The 25134-nt window shown below is 33.4% G+C and overlaps 3 protein-coding genes across 5 annotated transcripts in view; 2 read left to right on the plus strand and 1 right to left on the minus strand.

Moving 5' to 3' along the window:
* LOC140881194 (CMP-sialic acid transporter 4) overlaps nt 1–25134 on the minus strand; it is a 95129-nt gene that overhangs the window by 13835 nt on the left and 56160 nt on the right. The gene's annotated exons all lie outside the window — the stretch shown is intronic.
* Nucleotides 374–5838, plus strand: LOC140881100 (leucine-rich repeat receptor protein kinase HPCA1). 2 transcript variants are annotated; one of them, XM_073286128.1, is made up of 19 exons: nt 374–652; nt 1204–1324; nt 1443–1514; nt 1639–1713; nt 1819–1890; nt 1989–2150; nt 2250–2324; nt 2405–2476; nt 2583–2654; nt 2751–2819; nt 2909–2983; nt 3095–3166; nt 3250–3384; nt 3475–3944; nt 4026–4178; nt 4266–4405; nt 4481–4700; nt 4803–5038; nt 5234–5838. In XM_073286128.1, exons 1-19 carry the CDS (start codon nt 562–564, stop codon nt 5717–5719), a joined length of 2868 nt encoding a protein of 955 aa, XP_073142229.1. In that variant the 5' UTR covers nt 374–561; the 3' UTR covers nt 5720–5838. The 2 variants fall into 2 exon arrangements, with proteins under 2 accessions (XP_073142229.1, XP_073142230.1); XM_073286129.1 differs by lacking the exon at nt 374–652 and adding an exon at nt 1019–1072.
* Nucleotides 20506–24481, plus strand: LOC140882133 (beta-hexosaminidase 3). 2 transcript variants are annotated; one of them, XM_073287912.1, is made up of 15 exons: nt 20506–20892; nt 21311–21658; nt 21758–21832; nt 21942–21977; nt 22092–22203; nt 22285–22355; nt 22622–22752; nt 22861–22926; nt 23016–23116; nt 23188–23247; nt 23329–23362; nt 23484–23582; nt 23668–23727; nt 23832–24082; nt 24230–24481. In XM_073287912.1, the coding sequence occupies exons 2-15, from the start codon at nt 21320–21322 to the stop codon at nt 24394–24396; spliced, it is 1602 nt and encodes a 533-aa protein (XP_073144013.1). In that variant the 5' UTR covers nt 20506–20892; nt 21311–21319; the 3' UTR covers nt 24397–24481. The 2 variants fall into 2 exon arrangements, with proteins under 2 accessions (XP_073144013.1, XP_073144014.1); XM_073287913.1 differs by lacking the exon at nt 20506–20892 and adding an exon at nt 21137–21211.

Genomic DNA, 25134 nt, shown 5'->3' on the forward strand with positions numbered 1-25134 from the left:
GATAACTTAATCATTTAAGGAAATGATTAAGCGATAAATTTTGAAGACTTTCGATGCTCGAGAGACACGAAGGAATCCAACACATGCAATAGATTACACACAAAAAAATAAAAAAAATAAAATCAAATTATTTAGAAATTTATAAAATGCATAAATCATGCCAATATATAATATACTATCTCAAATTTCTTCTGCTTATAGAAACCCCATCATGAATGGCAGCACTATAAGTGGACTATTAGTTAGTTGAATTGGCTTGGCTTCTAAGACAATGAACAATCATTTGAAACACCAAATGAATTAGTTCCAACTTTTTTCTCCTCCTACCCACCTAGCACATTCTTTCTTTCCGTTTTTATTTCTCTTCAGTTTCAAGATTTCTGCATTCTATTCAACAACACAAACAATTTCTAAGCCAAATTATCAAGAACATTTATTGTCATGTTCTTTTAGATAAATTTTCTGCATTGATCTTTCAAAGGAGCATGCTGTTGCAGGAATTCAAGGTAGCATAATATATCATTGGTATATAGATCGAGGGGAAGTTTCATTACAACTATAATGGCGGCCAAGCTGCGGCTTTTTCGCTATCATCTGCTGATTTTCTCAACATTTCTTCATAGCATTTATTCCGCAACAAATCCTCAAGATGGTAGTATTCAATTCTTTTCTGTTGCTTTTTTAGCTTGTTCTTCGTGTGCGTACGTGCATCTTTCTTGTTAGAGACGTGTCTCGGGCTTGGACACTTACATGGCCAAATTTAGTGTTCCTTGTAGTTGTGTGACTTCCTCGTTGCTTCATGATCTTCTATGTTCTATCAATGAACATGTATCGATTCAACTCACGAACCTGAAACCAGACACAATACAGCATTTTGTTAAATACTTTGGACCTATGGCTTCATGGCCGTGTAATTCGTCGCTTGCAGAAGAGTTCAGAGCCAGAATTGATCCTCCTATTAGGAATGGAATGTTTGTTTTGTAAAACTGTGCAAGCGAAGAGTACATATAGATAACAAAAAGAGAATTACATTAGATAGTAACCATGCAGGAGTTTACCAAGAAACATATAGGTTTTGTGTTAGGAATTGCTCTTTTCTGTTTGCTAATGTTAGATCCATAAAGAGACAAGATGAAAATGTTTGCAGTAAAACACTTTCTGGTCCATGTTCGTGCCTAGTAATTTTAAAATGGATGTGTGCAGCTGCTGTGCTTCGATCGCTAAAAGATCAGTGGGGAAATACACCGCCGAGCTGGGATAAGTCAGATGATCCCTGTGTATCTTGGGAGGGAGTTTCATGCAACAACGCAAGAGTAACTTCTCTGTAAGTATAATAATGTCATAGAATTCACTGTTTTCTCAAAACTTTTTTCCTGTTCGTGTGTCCTTCAATCAAATGATCTTTATAAGTTCATTAAGTATGAAGAGAATAAAATTTTCAGGGGTTTATCAACCATGGGACTTATCGGTAAAATGAGCGGAGACATCGGAGGCCTCACCGAACTAATTTCCTTGTAAGTTCTGCACCTGTCACATAAAGCTCCAAAATTTTTCATTAGACAGCCTAATAACCAAGATATTAGTGGCACACTATTCGGTCTAAACCTTTAAACTTAGAATCGAAGTAATTGATTTCAGGGATTTGTCATTCAACACTGGCCTCACAGGTCCTCTCTCTCCACAGCTAGGAGATCTGCAAAAATTGACCATACTGTAAGATCAAATAGCTCTAAATCATTGAAGATCCACAATAGTTCTCCAATCTTATGTAATATTGCAGTCAACATTGGTTTCATTCTTTGCACATATTTTCTTCAGAATTCTTGCTGGATGTAGCTTTACAAACGCCATACCGAGTGAATTGGGAAATCTTTCCGAGCTTACTTTTCTGTAAGAACGTCTGATTAATCATCTTTATGCATGAATTCATTAAGGCATTATCTTTGTTTTTTTTTTTCTGATGGAACAAGTAACACTTGCATTTTCAGGGCACTTAATACGAATAATTTAACCGGAGAGATACCGCCATCCTTGGGTAAACTCTCCAAGCTATATTGGCTGGATCTTGCCGAAAATCAGTTGAAAGGACCATTGCCCGTCTCATCAAATGAAACTCTTGGACTTGACCTCCTTAAAAAGGCGAAACACTTGTAAGTGAAGCTAAAGTCTTGAAAGTCGTTCTCATCTGTTTAAATAATATATTTTCTTTGTTATCCTTTCGAAATTTCTGATTCAACATAGCTTTGCAGCCATTTTAATAAGAACCAGCTTTCAGGCCAAATCCCAGAACAACTTTTTAGCTCAGATATGTCATTAATACACTTGTAAGTCACCAAACAAAGTACTCTCGTTCTCGTCTTCTCCTTTGTTTTGGATTCTTTTATAGTTTTAAAAAAATTGACAGATTGTTTGATGGAAACAAATTCGAAGGGAACATTCCATCCACCCTAGGATTGGTTCAGTCACTTGAGGTTCTGTGAGTAAACTCTAATCTTACCTAGATTTCCTTGTGATTGAATAACGGCATCTTTAAATCAGAACCATTTTCTTACTTTTCTGGCTTTGATACTAATGTGTCCCAGTCGGCTTGACCGCAATTCCCTGAAAGGAAGTGTCCCCTCAAATCTGAACAACCTCACTAAGATCACAGAATTGTGAGTATTTCTTTTCGATAGAATGAAGTTCTTGTTCTTTCCATTGTCAAGTATATTCCTAGAGAGTAACGCCGGACACACGAAATTTCGTTGCAGAAATTTGGCTCACAATATATTGTCTGGTATACTTCCCAACTTAACAGGAATGAACTCCCTGAATTATGTGTAAGAACTACCACTGATTGCCATCATTATTAAGACATTTTCTTTTTATTTTTTTTTCAGAAACATACCTTAGAACTCTATTTTGACAGGGACTTAAGCAACAACACTTTCAAGAGATCTGAAGCTCCAGATTGGTTCTCAACCTTAAGTTCACTAAACACTCTGTGAGTATCAAGTATTTATTTACTGGCAAAAACATGAAAACCGATTCCTATAACCTTAAATCAAGAACCATAGTATCAGGTCTCTTTTTACCTGTATGGTCTGCTTGTTAGGGTAATCGAATATGGACCTCTACAAGGATCTGTGCCCCCAGAAATTTTCAACTTACCTCAGATTGAGCAAGTGTGAGTCGAAAAACCTGCGATATCTATGCCGATTGAGAAAGATAGTATCTTTTCCATGAAGTTATAACAAAAATGTGCAACAGGAAACTGAGGAACAATGCTTTTGCTGACAAATTAGACATGAGTGGCAAAGTTAGTGAGCAGCTGGAACTCGTTGACTTGAAAAACAACGACATATCATCAGTAACACTTGGATCTGAATACAAAAGTGCTTTAGAGTAAGGACTGTTCATACTTTGTGTTCATCATAACATCGAAAATAAACATTTACTATCAGACTAACGACGAAATTTTCTTCCATGCTACAGATTGATTGGAAACCCTGTATGCTCAGCTTCTCTCGAAAACACGGTTTATTGTCAGATTCAGCAATCGGCAAGACCTTACACCACTAGCTTAGCAAACTGTGGAAGTCAATTGTGTGAAGCTGATAAAAAACTCAACCCACAGAGCTGCGAATGCGCATATCCCTACGAAGGAACATTATACTTTAGAGCACCACTATTCAGGGAATTGTCTAATGCCAGTTTGTTTCATTCCCTGGAAATGAGCCTTTGGCTAAAACTAGGTCTTTCCCCGGGATCGGTTTCTGTGCAGAATCCATTTTTCAATGTCGATGACTATCTCCAGGTGCAGCTAGGACTCTTTCCATCCAACTCTAAGTACTTCAATAGGTCAGAGGTTCAGAGACTTGGATTTGCTCTGAGTAACCAAACATTTAAGCCTTCTGCAGAGTTTGGACCCTATTTTTTCATAGCATCTCCATACATTTTTGGAGGTAAATTTGATTAGATCATGATTCTAGTTCACGAATTCTAGAACGTATGGCTTAATCACATAAACAATATGGATACTTCAGATGATCATAGGAGACCTCACTTTAGCTTGACTACGATTGCTGGGATATCAACTGCCGGAGCATTTCTGGTGCTGCTGCTGGCTGGGTTAGGGATATACGCCCTTCGACAGAAAAGACGAGCTGAACAAGCCATTTCAGTTAGTAAACCATTTGGTAATTCTCACTGTTTACTAGCATTGCAATTTCAACTCCATCAACTTCCATTTTCTTGAGTAGAATTTGTTGTTTTTATGAATCCAGCAAGTTGGATTCCAAGAGGAAAAGACAGTGGAGGCGCACCGCAGCTAAAAGGAGCCAGATGGTTCTCTTATGACGAGCTCAAGAAATGCACCAATAACTTCTTCGAAAGCAATGAGATTGGCTCAGGAGGTTATGGAAAGGTAGGTTCCTTGATAAATTGTTGCCAGTACACTGTAGCCTAATTCGCATATTTACTTGTTTATTTACGGTTTCAGGTATATAGAGGAATGCTCTCCAGTGGAAAAATGGTTGCAATAAAAAAGGCTCAGCAAGCTTCCATGCAAGGTGGACTTGAATTCAAGACCGAAATTGAGTTGCTTTCAAGAGTTCATCACAAAAACCTGGTTGGCTTAGTGGGATTCTGTTTCGAACAAGGTGAACAAGTATTAGTGTATGAATTCATGGCGAATGGAACACTACGAGAAAACCTTACAGGTGGGGCCAATGAGGTGAACATTTTCAAGTTCCATATGATTGATTTATGAGATCAGAAAATGAAGAGCTCAGCACAACTTTCTTCTTTCGTCGAATATACAGGAAGGAATGGAGCTCATCTAGATTGGAAGAGGAGGATACGAGTCGCACTTGGTTCGGCTAGAGGATTAGCTTATTTACACGAGCTTGCACATCCTCCAATAATTCATAGGGATGTCAAGTCTACCAATATTTTGCTGGATGAAAATCTAACAGCAAAAGTTGCAGATTTTGGACTCTCTAAATTGGTCTCCGAGACTTCGAAAGGCCATGTTTCCACTCAAGTTAAAGGCACATTGGTGAGCATTCTCCAACTAAGTTTCTGAAGAATCCTCCCCCTGATCAATCATTACCAAACTAATTAGTTGTTTTCTCAATTTACTTCAGAATTATATATGAAATGAAAATTTAACTCATGTCTCCATCTAGTCTAATAACTTGCTACATGGCTAACAGAGTATTGACAGAATTTGCTTCTTTTCACTTGTTTGCAGGGATATCTAGATCCCGAATACTACATGACACAACAATTAACAGAGAAAAGCGACGTTTACAGCTTCGGTGTAGTGATGCTCGAACTGATATCTGCAAAGCAGCCAATTGAAAAGGGGAAGTACATTGTTCGCGAGATAAGAACGGCTATGGATAAGCACGACGAATCGCACTACGGATTGAGGGAGATGATGGATCCCACCATCAGAAACACACCAAATCTCATAGGATTTTCAATATTTGTAGACTTGGCAATGCAGTGCGTGGAGGAATCGGGTTCAGATCGCCCAACGATGAACGAAGTAGTGAAAACACTCGAATCCATTCTACACAACGACGGCCTAAACACAAATTCAACCTCTGCATCATCATCTGCCACAGAGTTCGGATCCGGCAAACATCCCTACAACGAATCTTTGGCTAGAAAGGGTGGTGCTTTCGAATATAGCGGTGGATACATGCTTCCTATCAAAGTCGAACCCAAGTAGTATTCGACTCGTTACATACATGTAGCACCATGTTTATTCTTCAATGCGACTTTCTGTGTTCTATAAGAACTCAGTCCCCAGTGATAAAACTATATGTAACATGCATACTAAAAGCAATGTAAAACAATGTTCCAATATGAATATATACTATTTGGTGCGTATTCAAATATTACATGCATGCTACGCACAATATCAAAGCAAATATTGTTTTAGGACAGCATGAAGTAGTACTGTTCCTCTCCAATTTACTAAAATGCCCTCAGAATTAGAAATGTAGCAACTACAACAGTAACATAATTAGCTATGGATGTCGATTTGAAGGAAGTCGCGTCGGCATTCGGAACAGATTTTTTGGATCGTGCATCGGGTGTCCCTGCAACACCAAAACAATTTCTCATTAAATTTTCAAGTCCGGATTCATATCGACTCATCGATAGACGTTATGATCAGCATATACGACATATGTATATACCGGTGATGCAGCCGAGCGGATTGATATGTTGGCCACATCTCCCTGGCAAGGTTTGCGCTTGTGTGACATTGATGCCTGCTTGCTCGGCTTGATTGGCTCCCTGGATGCTCATGAGACTGCACAAGCATTCCGGGATCGATTTTACGACGTAATCGAGCGATGTACAGCAACTTTCAGGTGGGTTTTTGTTGTTGTTGAGGTAATCTGAACAAGGTTGAAGCTGCTTTATGCATTCTCTTCTCTGCACTTGTGCGTGATATTGTGGCACAAGGTAACAAAAACATAACAAAATTGCACAAATTATTAGCAAAGTACACTTCTTGATCATTTTTCAGGCCTGTGCTATGCTAAAACTATATATAGGTAAGGGATGTAATGTATGTATATATATAGATGCACTTTATATGTCTTAAAATTAATAACTTGTATAAAATTTAACGCTTAATTAACAATTGGCATGCTAATTAATGCGAGAGGAAGATTATAAGGGCCTTGAATCTGATTGGTGGGAGTTGGTAAACAAACAAGGTGAGACATATTTATAGGTCGTTATATAGTTTTAATTATGTTGAACTACTTGTTTTACTTGCATGGAATTAAATTAGCTGCTCACCTTTGGTGAGAGCTAGGCAAGCAAGATTTTGAGAAATTTATTTAATGTCTTTGACAAATTTCACGTTTTCTTTTTTTTTTTTTTTTTAAGCAAAGCAAAAAATTTATTAATTTGAAATCACATCATTCGAAACAAGCTCTACCAATCAAGTAGAAAAATTTTCTAGTTTCCAAACAATCGAACTGGAAAAAAAATAGCAAAAGAAGCAATGGAATGTGCCACTAACTTCTCCGGCCTTAGCATCATTATAACTGAAGTCCATCTCTAAGCTTGTAACCGCTTACACCGTTAAGACAGAATCTGAAGAAACTTGATACATCCGAATACCTCGAAATGAGCTAATCTCAAGCCCTCTTTTATCGCTTCTAATTCGGCAAAAACAACAGAGGGAGGCTTCTCAATCTCCGTCCAAAAGCAAAGATCACTTGCCCGTGATGGTTCCCGTATCACCCCGCCAATCGCAAAAGAGTTTGATGGATAATTTATTGCCGCATCAATATCAAGCCTGAGGCAATAAGGGGGTGGAGCATACAATAATAATAATAATAATAATAGGAAAAAAAATAAAAACGTGTATTTATTCGAGAAAATTGCTGAAAAACGGCTTTTGTTTATTAAAGACACTCGGGAAAAAAATGAAATAATTGTTGTGAAAAAGTAAAAATTTACGGTAAAAAGTAAAAACTTCAAAACTCAAAATATATCAAACTCTACACTTTATAATATTTTTCTCTCAACTCAATTGTATTTTTCATCACAAATGAAGACCTATTTATAGATCTATATTTGAGATTAGTCCAAAAATTAAAACATCATCATCTACATCATCACACACTAATTTTCCACATTTTACAACTCAATATTCAACATTCAACATTCAATATTCAATATTCAACATAATAATAATAATAATATATTTTTCAACACTCCCCCTTGTGATGATGATCGTGATATGATAACTGTCTTCATTACGTGTTTTATGCTGCCTCGTTAAAAACCTTACTAGGAAAAACTCAGTGGGATAAAAACCATAGTAAGGAAAAAAGAGTGCAGCCACGTAAACTCCCCCTCATGTTAACATGAGTGATTCTTTACATATTTCGTAGATTGCGCATCCCAACGTTGTATATATGTTTTCTGAATATCGTCGTGGGAAGTGCCTTTGTGAAGAGATCTGATGAGTTCTCACTTGATTGAATGTAACAGATATCAATATCTTTATTCTTCTCAAGCTCTTGAGTGTAGGCAAAGAATTTTGGGGGAATATGTTTGGTTCTGTCACTTTTGATGTATCATTCTTTCATTTGAGCAATACATGCAGCATTATCTTCATATAGTGTCACAGGCTTCTTGTCTACTGTCAATCCACACGATATTTGAATATGTTTGGTCATTGACTTTAACCATACACATTCACGACTTGCTTCATGTAATGCAATAATCTCGGCGTGATTTGATGAAGTTGTTACGAGTGTTTGTTTATGTGAATGCCAAGAAATTGCGGTGCCTCCACGAGTAAATATATATCCGGTTTGGGAACGTGCCTTATGTGGATCAGATAAATATCCAGCATCAGCATAACCAATGATAATTTGATTGGTGTCTTTTGAGTACAAAAGTCCCAAATCTGTCGTTCCTCGTAGATAACGAAATATATATTTAATTTCGTTCCAGTGCCTCTTTGTTGGATATGAACTGAATCTTGTCAATAAATTTACAGCAAAAGATATATCAGGTCTAGTGCAATTTGCAAGATACATAAGGGCACCAATGACACTTAGATATGGTACTTCTCGACCAAGAATAACTTCATCATCTTCACATGGACGGAATGGATCCTTTTCTATGTTTAATGATCTTACAATCATTGGAGTACTTAATGGATTTGATTTATCCATATTAAAACGTTTAAGGATCTTTTTTGTATAATTTGCCTGGTGAACAAAAATTTCACATTCTTTTTGTTCGATTTGCAAACCCAGACAATACTTAGTTTTTCCAAGATCCTTCATTTCGAATTCTTCCTTCAAGTACATCATAACTTCTTGAATTTCTTTATTCGTTTCAATGATGTTTAAATCATCAACATATACAGCAATAATTACACATCCGAATGTTGTTTTTTTTGATGAAAACACAAGGGCATATTGGATCATTTACATATCTCTTTTTCATCAAGTGCTCACTTAGCCTATTATACCACATTCAGCCGGATTGCTTTAACCCATATAATGATCTTTGCAATTTTACAGAATAAAATTCTCTGGGTTTTGAACTTTTATATCTGACTATTTCATTTTTCTTATTTCGCTTTCGAATAAAAACCCATTTATATCCAACAGGTTTTACACTTTCAGGTGTGAGGACTATAGGTCCAAAAACATTACGTTTATTCAGCGAATCCAATTCAACCTGGATGACATCTTTCCATTTTGCCTAATCATGACGATTTTTACATTCACCAAAAGTTTTTGGTTCATGATCCTCGTTTTCATTTATGATGTCACATGCCACATTATAAGAAAATATCTCATCAATATCTTCTATATCTTTTCGGTTCCATATTTTTCCAGTATTAATATAATTGATAGAGATTTCACGATTCTCGTCAGTTTGTGGTTCTGACAGAACATTTTCATCATCAGGTGTTTCTTCTGGAACACCATTTTCTATTTTATGATCATCGTGTTTCTCTATGCCTTTTCTTTTCCGAGGATTTTTATCCTTGGAACCGACTGACCTTCCACGCTTCAAGCATTTTATGACATCATGAGTGTCTTCAATTTGTTTCTTTGGAATTTTAATTCGAGCAGGGACATTTACAACATGTAAATATGATTTTGTTACCCCTTTTGTGTCTGCAAATGCATCTGGCATTTGATTTGCAATTCTTTGCAAGTGCACAATTTGCTGTACATCTTTCTCACATTGTTTGGTCCTTGGATCCAAATGTAACAATGATGGTACATACCATGTGATTTCTTTTTCGATGTGTTTCTTTTCTCCCCCTAACATTGGGAAGATTTCTTCATTAAAATGACAATCAGCAAAACGTGTTGTAAACACATCGCCTCTCTGAGGCTCAAGATATCGAATGATTGATGGACTATCATAACCGATATAAATATCGATTTTTCTTTGAGGACCCATTTTTGATCGTTGAGGTGGTGCAATAGGCACATACACCATACATCCAAAAATTCTCATATGAGAAATATTTGGTTCTTTACCAAATGCAAGCTGTAATGGGAAGAATTTATGATATGCACTTGGTCTGATGCGAATTAATGCCGCAGCATGTAAAATTGCATGTCCCCATATAGAAATAGGAAGTTTTGTTCTCATAATCATTGGTCTAGCAATCAGTTGTAGACGTTTAATCAATGATTCAGCTAATCCATTCTGTGTATGAACATGAGCAACAAGATGTTCAATAGTAATTCCCATTGACATACAATAGTCATTGAAAGTTTGGGAAGTAAATTCTCCAGCATTATCAAGTCTTATTTTCTTGATTGTATAATCGAGAAATTGATTCCGCAATTTTATTAATTATTCCATTAATCTTTCAAATGCCACATTCCGAGTTGACAATAAGCATACATGTGACCATCTGCTAGAGGCATCGATCAATACCATAAAATATTGAAATGGTCCACATGGTGGATGAATTGGCCCATAAATATCACCCTGAATACGTTCAAGAAATATGGATGATTCTGTTTGGATTTTAGCTGGCGATGGTCTTATAATAAGTTTTCCAAGAGAACATGTTTTAAATTGAAACTTATTATTCTGAAAGATCTTCTGGTCTTTCAATGGATGACCATGCGTATTTTCAATAATTCTTCGCATCATTATTGAACCAGGATGTCTCAATCGATTATGCCAATTGGTTAATATTAAAGAATTATTAACCAACATATTTGATTCGATTGACCTTATATGTGTATAATGCAATCCAGTAGGGAGCATTGATAATTTTTCAACCACATATTTCTTTCCTGATTTATATGTGGTAAGACACATATATTTCTGATTTCCGTCAGTTATCGTCTCAGTATCATACCCATGAGAATATATGTCATTAAAACTCAACAAATTTCTTTTTGATCCTGGTGAATATAAAGCATCATTTATAAAAAAATTTGTACCATTAGATAACAAAAAATGTGTTTTTCCACAACCTTCAATCAAGTCTATAGGACCTGATATTGTATTCACCATTGTTTTTGTTGGTTTAATTCCAAGAAATATATTTTATCTTGGAGAATGGTGTGCGTTGTACCACTATCGGGTATGCAAACTTCCATGGGTTTATATTTGCTCATAGCATTTTCCATACTTCAAAAAAATGCAATAAAGAAAATCAAGGATAATATATATCTGCAAAGTATAGCATGTTTCATAAGAATGCATGAAGAATATAGCATGTTACATTTCAGTCACACCAATATATTAATCAATGTTCTCGAAATCATTTGAAAAAATCGACAGCATTGAAATAAGTTGAACCACTTAAATGGTTACTGTTTTTCAACAAAATTGATCTCTTTTTTTTTTCCCCTTTATCGATACTTTAAAGAGCTTACATAAGTGCTCAGGGGTATGTGACCAATGTCTTGGAGTATCACATTTATAACAAACACTCTCATATCTTTTTGAGTGATTTTTATTTTCACTCATATTTTCATGCTGCCTTTTTGGGTGGTTCGTGACGTTCTTTTGAGATTAGTTATTGAAGTAACTATCTCGATTATTTTCATATTCACGGCCATAACCACGAACGTGATCATTTCTACGTCCACGTTCATGACCACATCCTCGACCTCGACCAAAATCTAGTTTATGCCTTTGATTTTGATTTTCATTTTTACTTACGATATTTGCTTCTGAAAATGCCGTAGATACATTGAGTCGGGATTGATGATTTCTCATTAACATTTCTTTGCTCTTTTCTAGTGATATCGAGAGCAACAAATTTAAGCTTTGTCAAATTTGACATGGTGGTACTAGAAAAATAACAATGCATTTTATAAGTTAATTTTCATTAATATGACAATACAAAATAATGGAAGAACGAAGATTACAAGTGCGTATACAAATAGAGAAAAAGTATGTGGTGGAAAATCGCTGGTGAGTACAAGACTTGTGAGCATGATGATCATAATCGTTATGAAAAATAGCCTTAAAAATGCCATCATCTTCATCTTTGAAAAATCGAGGAGAAATTATTTTGAGAGAAAGAGTGAATTTGGTGTGATTGAAAATGAGTTTGAGTGAACATATTTATAGAGCAAAAACTAGTCGTTTGTTACCGTTTGTGACCGTTGGGGGTAAGGAAAAAAATCGAGTATGTGTTGAATAAAAATTCGTGATAATCATGTGATGCATATAATGATAATCATAATTAAATAATTATGTATATCATATCACATTATTATAAGGTCGGTGTCTGAGACAACCTTTTATATAATATTATGAGATTATACGAATATGATTAGTATATAAATACACAATAATATATATCATATCACGTTATTATAAGGTCAGTGTCATAGACAATCATTTATATAATAACATGAAATTATATATTAATATAGTTAGTATATATACATAATAAATATATATCATATCACGTTATTGTTTAAAAATTTTAGAGGCTTTTATACTTGTCGTATCCCTTACTGGGAGTGTGGGATGTCGTCTTAACATCCTCCCAGGATTTATAACAAGTTTTTAAAAACTAATTTTTTTTTGATCATTTCTGATAATAACATGATATTATATATTAAATATATACACAATAAATAAATAAACAATAAAATAAATATTCTTACTTTTGTTACCTTTTTCTTATGTTTTGGAGCTTGGAAAAATATGGAGGACTTTTAGAGCTTCGTGCTGATAACGTGTTGTATAAAAGTAAAAATTTACGGTAAAAAGTAAAAACTCCAAAACTCAAAATATATCAAACTCTACACTTTATAATATTTTTCTCTCAACTCAATTGTATTTTTCATCACAAATGAAGACCTATTTATAGATCCACATTTGAGATTAGTCCAAAAATTAAAACATCATCATCTACATCATCACACACTAATTTTCCACATTTTACAACTCAATATTCAACATTCAACATTCAATATTAAATATTCAACATAATAATAATAATAATATATTTTTCAACAATAACAAAATATATTTTGTTTTTAGTATGTTTTAATTTGTATGTGGAAGCCAAATTCTCATGATTTACATACTAACTTTATTTATATGTATATGTACGTATATTGTTATTATTATTTGTTGATAAAGCAAAAAGACTTTAATTTCGAATATGACCCACAATAAGAAACATGAAATTAATTAATTTAATTATATTGTTAATTGCTACATTTTTCTAAACTACCCATATCTTCCCCCCTAGCAATTGATTAACTTCCACATCACCGAGTTTTTAGTGCCTTGGTCGTCATTTTATTTAATATTAAATTTATCCTGATTTTATTTAACATTCATTATTCAAGAAAAAAATATTAAAATTTATAACAACAATGTTTTAATATTGCTATTAAGAGCTATTAAAATTTAAAATCATGATTTCATTTTGATAATTATAAAATAAATATTATATAAAATTATATAATGAAAAATATAATTAAATTTATATAAATAACACTGATTACGCACACACGAAGACCGACGAGTGTGCTTCGATTACTAATTTTAATTAATTTTGAACTTCTCTTACATAGATTTTTGTGAAAATTGTTTATTGTCCTATACATATGTTTGTTTCTTTTTGCAATTTTAGCCCACCATGTCAAATTTTAGTTTTAGTTTTTTTTTTTACCTTTTTTAAATATAATTTTAATTTTTTTTCCTGATGTGACACTGATGATTGTAATGTCAAATTAACTCTCCAACTGAAAAAGACTAAAATTGCTAAAAATTTAAAAATGCTAGACTAAAAAAAAATTTGATAATATAAAATACCAAAATCGCCAATAGACATGCATATATAATAATAATAATAATAATAATAATAATAATAATAATAATAATAATAATTTTTCCTCTCTTTTGCTTATGCATTAATCTATACTATTTGCGGTGGCACACACGATGCGTGTACATAAAATAAATGATATGATTTTGTTATGCTTATAAACATAACAGTAAAATTCATGATACACTACAAGAAAAAAGAAAATATGACGTTTTTTTCCGCCGCTATTTCGTCGGTAAACGACTTTAACGATGGAAATACGACGGAAAACTGATCATCAAAGAATTGGGTGTCACGGACTCGCATAACGACAGATAATGGAATTATGTTGTTAATTACGACAGACTTATATTATTTGAAATGTGACACACCAACATACCAAATATAGTTATCTCTTATTATCACCCTCTCATTATCACCCTCTCAAGTTTAATATAATAGAAAAAGATAAGCATGCATCATATATGTAAACCGTTATTTTTTAAAAAACATTGGTCATCTCCTCTTTCAAAAATGATAATATTTTTTAAAAAGATACGAAAAAAAAATCATTTTCAAAAGATACGAAAAAATAATATTATCATAAAAATTAAATTGAAAACTTTCCTCACTTTAATAACAATAGTAACAACAACAATAATAATATAACTCAGTAAAAAAAAACAATAATAATATAACAAACTCACATTCCAATGCGAATGAATGTCTAACAAAACGTAGATGATTTATGCTCTTTTTATGCTACATTAATAAATAAATATATATATATATATATATATTGAATTTTTTTCCTTTTAGTCGAGGGAAAAGATTATTATAATTGACCTTGAACCCAAAATCTCATCTCAATCTTAGAATATTTGTGCCAGATGAACTATGTTAGGAGCCGAAGCATAATGGGCCTAGATAAGATAATTTGGGCCTAAGTGAGTGCTTAACCCATCGATGGTTCTAGAAATAGTGACTTGAGGAAGGGGGAAGGAAAAATCATATAAAGAAATGAGTTGGCTAGATTTAGGAGCATCATTCGGTTGTTTTTTTTTAAGGTTGTAACTAGAATTTTTTGCTAGGGAATATGTACAGAGATTTATCTCTTGGTTGTTCAAGTTTGTTCTTCCAATATTAATTCTAGGTGTTTTTATCTAATTCTTGTGGCCAAGAAACCAGTAGCCTAACAATTGGTCCGACCTGCCATGGCCACCACTCGTTCGGATGAAAGGATTGAGATTCTTGAAAACTCAGTCTCGATGCTTCAGGAGGAAATGGATTCCGTCCACAGAAAGCTAGACTACGTAACTTCTCTTGTGGAGAAGTTGCTGCCCGATAGATTCAAGGATTCCAGCCACCAACCTGGATCTCATGAGTACCATGCAGCCTCTGCCCAACGTGAATCATCGAATAAGGAGTTGTCTCTGAAAATATGGGGTCTGGGTGAATTTACGAGCGAGAAGGAGATGGAGAACGAGGAGTTCACTGGCCATATCATAATAAAATCTAGAATACATGTTATAGTGAAGGAAGAGAGGCCACAAGTCTCAGAAGGAGAGGTAGATTACACGACGATCATCAAGAATGAGTTTGGATCTAGGAGTGGATGCCCAGAACTCTTCTACAACCATGTCACTGGTTTACACGGCAATTGGGCTTCAGATACCATAGTGGAACTTTCTTCGGAAACCGATCCGAGAGTGGAAGGCAAACCGATGATCCAAGGATTCCCATGGATTAAAAAGAAAGATCCAGAAAAGGAAAAAACTGCCATGGAAATTTTTCGTAGCGTTGAAGAAAGGGGAGTCGATCATGGGCTTGCAAATTGTGAGACCTAAAGTTTGGACTACCCAGAAATGGGCTCTGGCAGACTTAGAATACATGGGCTATTGGGTTGATAGACCCATGGACAATTGGGAAGCCCAATTAACCCATGACCCAATTACAATTACTTGGGCCCAACTACTTAGCACTGGTATTCTATCCCGCCGCGTGGAACATGGTTTAACCGAGCGTCAGCCCTACGTGGTGGTAGACGAAGAAGATGGTGAAGTATTGCTCGAATACCAGCGCATAGAGGCCGTTGTTGAAGACGTCGGTGATAGAAGGACAGGGGACTGTGATTCCCATATGTCAGGGCTTACAATGGATGGGATAAATGTACTATACGGTGCGATTGTGTTGACTCAGGTAAGAGATCGTATGGAAAGGCAGAATTTATGTTGTTTCAGCGAGTTCAAGAATGGAATTTGGATTGGAATGAGAACCCATAGACTGATTCCAATTGCAGTTGTTAAGGTTCAGAAAATGAGTCTTGGAGGGGAGGAGAAACAAGTGAACGCTAGGCAAAAGCTGTTCGATGTAAAGAAAAATGAAGGGCTACTTTTGCAATCATTGGAAAGAAAGAACAAGATACTAATTGGTGAACATTTAGCTGCCTGGCAGAATGGAGAGAAGAAGCTACCTATACACGGGTGGACAGAGGTTGTGGTGAAAGAATTAAGAGCTAACAACACAACAGAATTCAACTTCAAGTTCCTAGATCAACATATGACCATAGTGGGAGTTTCTAAAGATGGAAGAGAAAATCTTGTTGCTGGTATAAGAACTGCGATGGATTATTGGGGTCGAGACTATGATGTTACGGCACATGAAGTAACTGTAGTGGAGGGATTTTACAAAAAAGGTCGACAAATCTGAGATAACTACAGAGTGGGATGAAGAGTATCCTCTTTATTTTCTCTATGTTGGTAATGAGTTTTTTGAACTTGGTTTGGAGATAGTTGTCTTCGATGTCGGGTGGAAGGAATGGCAGCCCTATTGGTTTCACTTCTGGCAAGAAGGATGTTCAACCTAAAGCCAAATCGACCTCTTAGCTTCAACTCCAGCCTTGAGGACAAGGCTGGTTTTGAGAAGGTGGTATTGTTAGGAGCCCAAGCATAATGGGCCTAGATAAGATAATTTGGGCCTAAGTGAGTGTTTAACCCATCGATGGTTCTAGAAATAGTGACTTGAGGAAGGGGGAAGAAAAAATCATATAAAGAAGGGAGTTGGCTAGATTTAGGAGCATCATTCGGTTGTTTTCTTTGAAGGTTGAAACTAGCATTTTTTGCTAGGGAAATACTAGCTTTGGCTAGGGTTTACGTACAGAGATTTATCTCTTGGTTGTTCAAGTTTGTTCTTCTAATATTAATTCTAGGTGTTTTTATCTAATTTTTGTGGCCAAGAAACCAGTAGCCTAACAAACTACAAATAATCGGCCATTGAAAAAAAATTTATTGAGTTCCCTCTTTAGTACTCTCTTCGTCCCGATTATATAGTCTTACTTTTTTTTTTCCACACATATTAAGAAAAATATTTGGAAAAACAAATTTTATACAAACTTTCTATTTTATTCCTATTTAATGTATTTAAAAATGATTGCACAATTTTCAAGGTGTAATTAATATAGGTATATTAGTAAGAAAATGTAAAAAATATTACTAAATATGATATATGATTATATATTTAGGACTAACAAAAAAACGTGGATTATATAATTGGGACGGAGGGAATAATTATAAAAAATAAAAAAAATAGTTGTTAACTATTGACTTATTATTCCTTAAAAAAACTATTGGCTTATTATTCGTCAATATTTTTTTTCATTATTTGATACTTTATGATTTATTTTTAATTATTATAAAATATTTTGAGAACAAAAAAACGACAATAAAATTAGAAAATTAATTTTTTTTTATCAGTTTTAGTTGAAATAAAAAATAATAGTATGATTAATAATAATTAAGCTATTTATCTATTTTTTGAGAAAAAATATATTTTTGGTCATATAATTTTGTCAATCCGCGATTTGGGTTTTATATATTATCAAATTTCAAATTTAGTCCTTTAAATTTATTTTATTTTTGTTTTTAAAATTATAGTCTCTTTTAAATTAAGAGTGTTGATATGATATCAGACATATCAGTATTACAGTTTAGTATATGCCGCCCGCAGGACACTACCCTACGAGTGACATGAATTAAAATTGAAATTTAACAACATAAATAACCAAATCACAAAAACATATTAGAAACCCGTTTGATTTGCGAAACCATAATAGAAAGAGTATGTGCCAAAAAATTTAAAGTTTTAGAGATAATCTTTATGGGTGATAATTTTAATTTTGTAAATCATTGAAAAAAAAAGAAGAAAGAAAAACTCGGGTTGCATGTGAGTCAATTATGATTAATGAGACTATTCACCGTCAAATTCACAACTTGTCTGCAAAAGGTATTGAGGTCAAAAAGGGGCAATTCAACGAGAAGTCAAAGGGGTTTAGGGTATTCCTGTCGAAGAAAGCTTAGAAAACGACCGATATAGACATTATATTTGTGTATTTTTTTTCTTTATATATATATATATATATATATATATATATATATATATATATAATCTCCGTTTGATAGTCTATATTATCCATTTATTAATTATTTATTTTGCATCAATCAAATCATTAATTATTTATCTTAAATCAATCAAATCATTGAATTTAAATTACTATATTAACCTTTATAAGTTATTAATAATATTATTCATATTTTATTTATTTTTAAAAAGACAAAATGATAATTTATCATTTGTATATAAAATTTAATCAATCAAATCAAATAAACTATAATTCATCAATCAAATATAATATTATACTTCCTTAAAAAAAATATAATATTATACTAGTAAAATGATGCACACGTGTTGCGTATGTACAATAACAGTCAACATGATTTTATGAGAGAAATTATATTTTAGAAAAGAGAAGTTATAATGGAGAGTGCAGAGTGGGAAGTGGGGAGTTAGCCTACATGTGAAAGAAGAAATGGAAAAAGAGGAGTAAAATAGGACAGAAAAGATGGTGTCCTTAAAAAACAATTTTTCTAACATGCTCAAGTATTATATAACAGTAGAGATTCACTATCATTTTTTATTTAGTTTTTATTACATTATATTACTTATTTATGTATTATTTATCTCATCATACCTATCAAACAGTTATATATCATATTTAAGTCATGATAGAGACATAATAGTGTTTTGATGGAATTTTTAAAACCTATAAAATATCTTTTTTTTTAAAGACCCCTTGTTTTTTTTCCCTAAAAATTAAACTTGTGCAAGTAGAAATCTAAATAACTTTTTAAAATTTAAAATTTTAAAATTTTATCTATAATTATAATATTTATTTAAAAAATAAATAGATTAGACATACACGCAATATGTGCACACAAGAGCTAATATATATATATATATATATATATATATAGACACACACACACACACTAATCACTATAATATGAGGGTATACTATTTTCGCAATGCAATTTTTTATGTTTTTATTTAATTAAAAAGTATTTATAAAAACATATTTTGGTAATTTATTTTTATTTATAATTTTAAAGTTTTAAACATCTTTATAATATTAAAACACGAAAATTTTCATAAGACCGTTTTACGAGTTAATTTTATGAGATGATCTCTAAATTGAATCAATTCATGAAAAAAAAAATATTATTTTTATATAAAAAATATTACTTTTTATTGCAAATATGAATTGTATAGACCCGAATCACAAGACAATTCATAAAAAAAATTACTGCATAATTTCTAGATATAATATTATGAAAAAAAAACATATTTTAATAAGAAGAGTGTTATTTACACTATAATTTTTGTTAAGCACACTTCATTCATTATTTTTGTACTACAAGTTGACTATATTATGTTGTATGTATTTCAAATTTTTTAAAAAAATTAAAATATAATATTTCATTCTTATTTTTTCATAATTTATGTTAATTTTTATTTTAACTTTAAAAATCAAACTTTTAATTTAATCACAATTTCTAATGAAAGATATATGGCTACCTTTAAAAATGTATATTTTAAAAATATATATGTAAATTTAAATATTATCTCAAACACTTTAACTTTTAGATAAATAAAATTAAATTTTGTAATCCGTTAGGTTTGTGCATTATATAAAAAATATCTAATAACATTTTGTATAATGTACAAAATATTGAGATATAATGTGAATAATATTAACCTTTAAGAATAAGAAAAGTTTTTTGTAGTTTTATAATTTATTTTCATATAAAAAAAATTACCATTTTTTTGAGATATTAAAATTTTAGTTGTAAAAAATACAAGGATTGGATTTGGGTTTTTTTTAAGGTAAATATAAATTTTATTGTATAGGAAAATAATTAATTAGAGGATAATCTTGTCAATAAAAAAATTATATTGATAAGGTGGAGTGTTATTAACACAAGTATAAATAAATAACATTATCCTTTTATAATTTATCTTTATCGATATTTTAAAATTTAAATATTCATATATCAAAAAACAATTAATGTATAATATCTAGACATAATATTATAAAAGCATATTTTAATAACTCGTCTTTTTCTATATTTTGAAATTTTAAACATCTCTAACACAAAACATTATTATATAATCTCCAAACTGTTAGTAATTTATTTATTATCCCTTGTCCAAAGATCAAAGCGAAACCTTATGCTTTTACATAATTACATTTATTTATAATAATCACTCCGAATTTTCTATGAAAATAAAAAGTAATATGTTAATTAATTTAGTTCCTTTTCAAATACCAGCCCTTTACCGACAAACGCCAACTCATGCGGCCCATACACACACATGAATGTGTTTAGAGAAGTCTCTCTCCGCTAATTTTACGTTACTTTTTCCCTTAATAATAACATAAAGATTATAGTATTTGTTTTCAAGATTCTTTATTAAAATCCAATTATTGGATTTTTCTCAGTGTGATATTCTCTGTGGATGAACGTAACCACCACATGAAAACTACATAATCCATACAGTAGTTGAACCGTAATTTGTTGCAATTATTATGCCTCTCGTTTTTGTACTATTATTCGGATGATACATTGGTTGCTTTGTTCTTGATTTCGAACCCACGAGTCTTTTTCCGCTTGGGATTACTGGGAAGCTCCAGATTCTTGATCCAGAGGCTCCATTAAATTTAAAGCTCTCCACTTTCTTGCATTTCTTGGGAACTTGTGGTATCTATTCTCTGGAATTCAATGTTCTTTTTGTTTCCTGCACTTTTATGCTCTGAAGTAATAATTCTTTGCTTGCTTTTTATTGCTCTTTTCTTTTATTCGTTTTTTTGTTGTTTGGATAAATGAACATTTTGATGGGAATCTGGAGAATATGATTGAAATTATCCACAATTACGAGGAAACATGTGCATTAAATGGAAGAAACAGAGTAGAAGAATGAGTGTTCGTTTCTTTTAAGATTCTTGTCCATTTTGGGTTCAGATCTTTATTTTGTACGGATTTCTTGGATTGTTTGAACTGCAAATATTTATGACAAAAGGTACAAGAATGATGTTTGGAATTGTTTTGAAATGGCTATTTAGATGTTCATATGTGGGATAAATTTCTTATATTTACTTGTTTCAAACTGATTCAACAGGATCTTGTGATGGAGAAAACTTGGCTACAAATTGTGTTCGTTTGGTTTTCGGTATGTTTTCTCGTAAAATCGTCTCTGATTGCTGCTGATGACATCAACCGCTTGAACATATGGCCAATGCCGAAATCCGTGAGCTATGGACACCAGCATCTCTATTTCAGCAACGATTTCGAGCTGAAGACAGAAGGGTCAAAGTACGCTGATGCTTCGGGGATTCTCAAGGATGCATTCACAAGGACAGTTGACACTATAAAGTTAGATCATGTCATTGAGGCCAATGTTTCCCACTATCATCCCTCTTTGGTGCTGAAAGGGATTCATGTGGTTATCTTCTCGCCTTCTGATGCGGTATACTTGTGGAGAAATTAACATATCTTTTATGCGTTTAGATTCTTAGATTCGTTGCTCGTTTTAGCTTCAGAAACTTGTGTTTTCTGTTCTGTGTAGCTGCAACATGGTATTGATGAGTCATACAAGCTAAACATCCCTGCAAATGGAAACTCAATTTATGCAAGAATTGAGGTATTCCCATTGCTAAAATACGTCGCCTATCAGTATTCCATTCGACTGAGAAATGTGATTGTGATTGGCGTTTTCTAAGCTAAATTTAAAACGATTTGGTTTCATGCAGGCACAAACAGTGTATGGGGCATTGCATGGTCTTCAGGTCTAAAGTTTTCTCTGATAAGCTCTGAGTGTGTCTATTTTTTATTTTCTGAAATAGAAGAAAAGGAATGTGGAAACAATGTAAATGCTTGTTTTGTATTAAAATTTTTGACAGACATTTAGCCAAGTTTGCTATTTCAACTTGACGTCTAGAGGAATCGTAGTCCATCAAGTTCCATGGATCATCATTGATGAGCCAAGGTTCTCGTACCGCGGACTTTTGATCGGTGAGATTTTCTTCAAATCCAGCTGCTGAGGTAGAATTTAAAACACACATACATGAAAGATTCAACTTTCTGTTAATGCAGATACATCCAGGCATTACCAGACGCTACCGACTATAAAGAAGGTTATTGATTCCATGGCTTACGCCAAGTTGGTATGTAAAAATTCACATTTGACATCTTACCAAGTGCCTAGCTAGTTGTCTGTTATGTTCTTTTTCCTGCATGTGATTATTCGTCGCGACGGTTATATAAACCTTTTAAAAAATCATATCTTGGACAGCAATCTGATAATTAAGACAGAACATTAATTACAGCAACTTTGCAAGGACAAGTAGAGTTAGTTTCTTTATTTTTTCAAGGTTTTGAAGATAACATATTCAATTTTATACTGAAATCAACTCGCTTTCGCTTCATTCAGAATGTGCTGCATTGGCACATTGTAGATTCACAATCTTTCCCTCTCGAAATACCTTCCTATCCGAAGCTGTGGGAGGGCGCATATTCCATCTCAGAACGGTATACATTTGATGATGCAGCAGAGGTTGTAAGGCAAGTGATAGATACATGCTTTATCTTACATAAACAATTTTACACAAGATCACAAAAGCCTATGGTTCGTGTTTTCTAATTTGGCGGTCCCAAGTCCTTACATTGCAGTTATGCTCAAAGACGAGGTATTAATGTATTGGCTGAAATCGACGTTCCAGGACACGCTCTCTCCTGGTACTATTAATGCTTGCCAAATACCAAACTTTGAATGTTTTAACTGTCGTTTGCTAATCAATGTATTTGTGTTAAAACGATAAGTATAGGGGGGTTGGCTATCCGGTTCTATGGCCATCGCCGACTTGTAAGGAGCCCCTTGATGTGAGCAATGAGTTTACCTTCAAGTTGATAGATGGGATTCTTTCGGGTATGACTGTACTATTTTACGAACATTCGGAACCTTAAAAGCAGGATACATCAATTCTTTTTTATTTCCAGATTTCAGTAAGATCTTCAAGTACAGATTTATTCATCTGGGAGGCGACGAAGTGGATACTAGTAAGATTTTTACTTCAAAGAACATTCATTTTCTTGCTTACTGTTCTATAATGTTTATCTAAAGGTAGCTTTCAATTGTAGGTTGCTGGCTGTTAACTCCTCATGTGAGAAATTGGTATGAATACTAAAATTTGCTTTAAAAACTGTACTTTGATTGTTGTCATAGTAGTCTCATATATAAAACGAATTCAAATTTCTTTGAAGGTTCTAAAGATTTACACCTCAATGCTTCACAGGTTAAAGAAAAACAATCTGAATGGTTCGGAGGCGTATCAGTATTTCGTGCTGAGAGCACAGAAGATAGCTTTGTCCCATGGATATGAAATCATAAACTGGTGAGAACCCCTCACTATATAGAATAAGTACTTTAAACTGATATATAAATGTCCCTCTTGGAAATGACTCTTTAACATGTCTTAGGGAGGAGACGTTTAACAACTTCGGTAGTAAACTAAGCCGGAAAACAGTGGTTCATAACTGGTAAACACCCTTAGATGTATCATTACACTCAACGGCCATGTTACGTAGCAACGCGACCAACTAGCATGTGATTGATTGTTCTGTCCTTGAAATGCTGAATGCAGGCTAGGGAGTGGTGTTGCTCAAAGGGTGGTCGAAGCCGGATTGCGATGTATTGTTAGTAACCAAGACAAGTGGTATCTGGATCACTTGGATGCCCTATGGCCAGGTTTCTACATGAACGAGCCGCTAACGAATATCACAGACCCCAAGCAACAAGCTTTGGTTCTTGGAGGGGAGGTGTGCATGTGGGGTGAACATGTTGATGGATCCGACATCGAGCAAACCATATGGCCTCGCGCGGCTGCTGCAGCAGGTACTTTTATGGTCGTCGGCCCTTCGTAGCGAAAATTTTGTAAAGAAAAACTCATAAACACTTTTTTTTTAGACAATTCCAAACACTAACTTGAAGTAGTGTATTAACTTTTAAGCTTATGCTGTGGATATACTGGTATAATTGCAGAGAGGCTATGGACACCTTACAACAAGATATCGAAGGATCCGGGACAAGTGGTGCGTCGGTTGGCGCATTTCAGGTGCCTACTGAACCAGAGGGGAGTAGCCGCGGCTCCGTTGGCTGGTCCTGGTAGGGTGGCACCACAAGAGCCTGGTTCCTGTTATAAGCAATGACCATAGTGTGTTTAGTGTAAATCAATTGAACATAGTCCATTGATTTATACATATATTCAAAATATATATTCTATTTATGGTGTGATTAAATATATTAGGGAAAATAGTTTTTTTTCCCTCATTAATTTATCTATTTTTTTTGTTTGTTCCATTAACTTTTCAAAATATAGTTTTGGTATAATAATTTTTAGTTTTCAGTTATTTTGGTCCAATTTTTGACGTGACACGAGAAAATACTTACGTATCAAACTGTCACGTCTGTAATTGGATCAAAATAGTCAAAATTAAAAATTGGTGTATCAAAAACAAACTTTGAAAAATTAATAAACCGAAATAATAAAAAATGAACTAGTTAACTCACCAAAAATTATTTTATAGTGAAAAAAAAACAAGAAGAAAAACAAGTAGGTGAAACAGTGAAATGGGACCCAAACTGACTCTAAAGCAAGAGAATTGAATTGGTAGGCAGAAATAGTCATGAAATTGAGGGGGAGAGTTTGAAAGAGAAGGAGACAAAAAGTTGTATATTTCATGTGTGTGTGTGTGTGTTCTCTCATGATATGTTGTTTTCTTTGCTGAAAATGTGCATGCAACTAAATGAATGGTCAATCTGCCTGTGCAACAAGTGCATTTTGGGAAACTCAAAATATAGGATTTGTCAACTCAAAATACATTATTAATTAATTGACCATATGACTAATTAATTTTAAGGGAACCTTAAAATTCTTAAGAATAAAC

Source organism: Henckelia pumila, chromosome 2 (assembly GCF_033568475.1).
Source record: "Henckelia pumila isolate YLH828 chromosome 2, ASM3356847v2, whole genome shotgun sequence".
NCBI lineage: Eukaryota > Viridiplantae > Streptophyta > Magnoliopsida > Lamiales > Gesneriaceae > Henckelia > Henckelia pumila.

Excerpts from the sequence above, each read along its gene's own strand:
- LOC140881100 (XM_073286128.1), top strand. The coding sequence starts at position 562 with ATGGCGGCCAAGCTGCGGCTTTTTCGCTATCATCTGCTGATTTTCTCA. Across the intron at positions 1,515-1,638 it reads CTCACCGAACTAATTTCCTT|GGATTTGTCATTCAACACTG; the intron begins GTAAGTTCTGCA and ends AATTGATTTCAG. Across the intron at positions 3,945-4,025 it reads ATCTCCATACATTTTTGGAG|ATGATCATAGGAGACCTCAC; the intron begins GTAAATTTGATT and ends TGGATACTTCAG.
- LOC140882133 (XM_073287912.1), top strand. The coding sequence starts at position 21,320 with ATGGAGAAAACTTGGCTACAAATTGTGTTCGTTTGGTTTTCGGTATGT. Across the intron at positions 23,363-23,483 it reads ACTCCTCATGTGAGAAATTG|GTTAAAGAAAAACAATCTGA; the intron begins GTATGAATACTA and ends AATGCTTCACAG. Across the intron at positions 24,083-24,229 it reads TCGCGCGGCTGCTGCAGCAG|AGAGGCTATGGACACCTTAC; the intron begins GTACTTTTATGG and ends GTATAATTGCAG.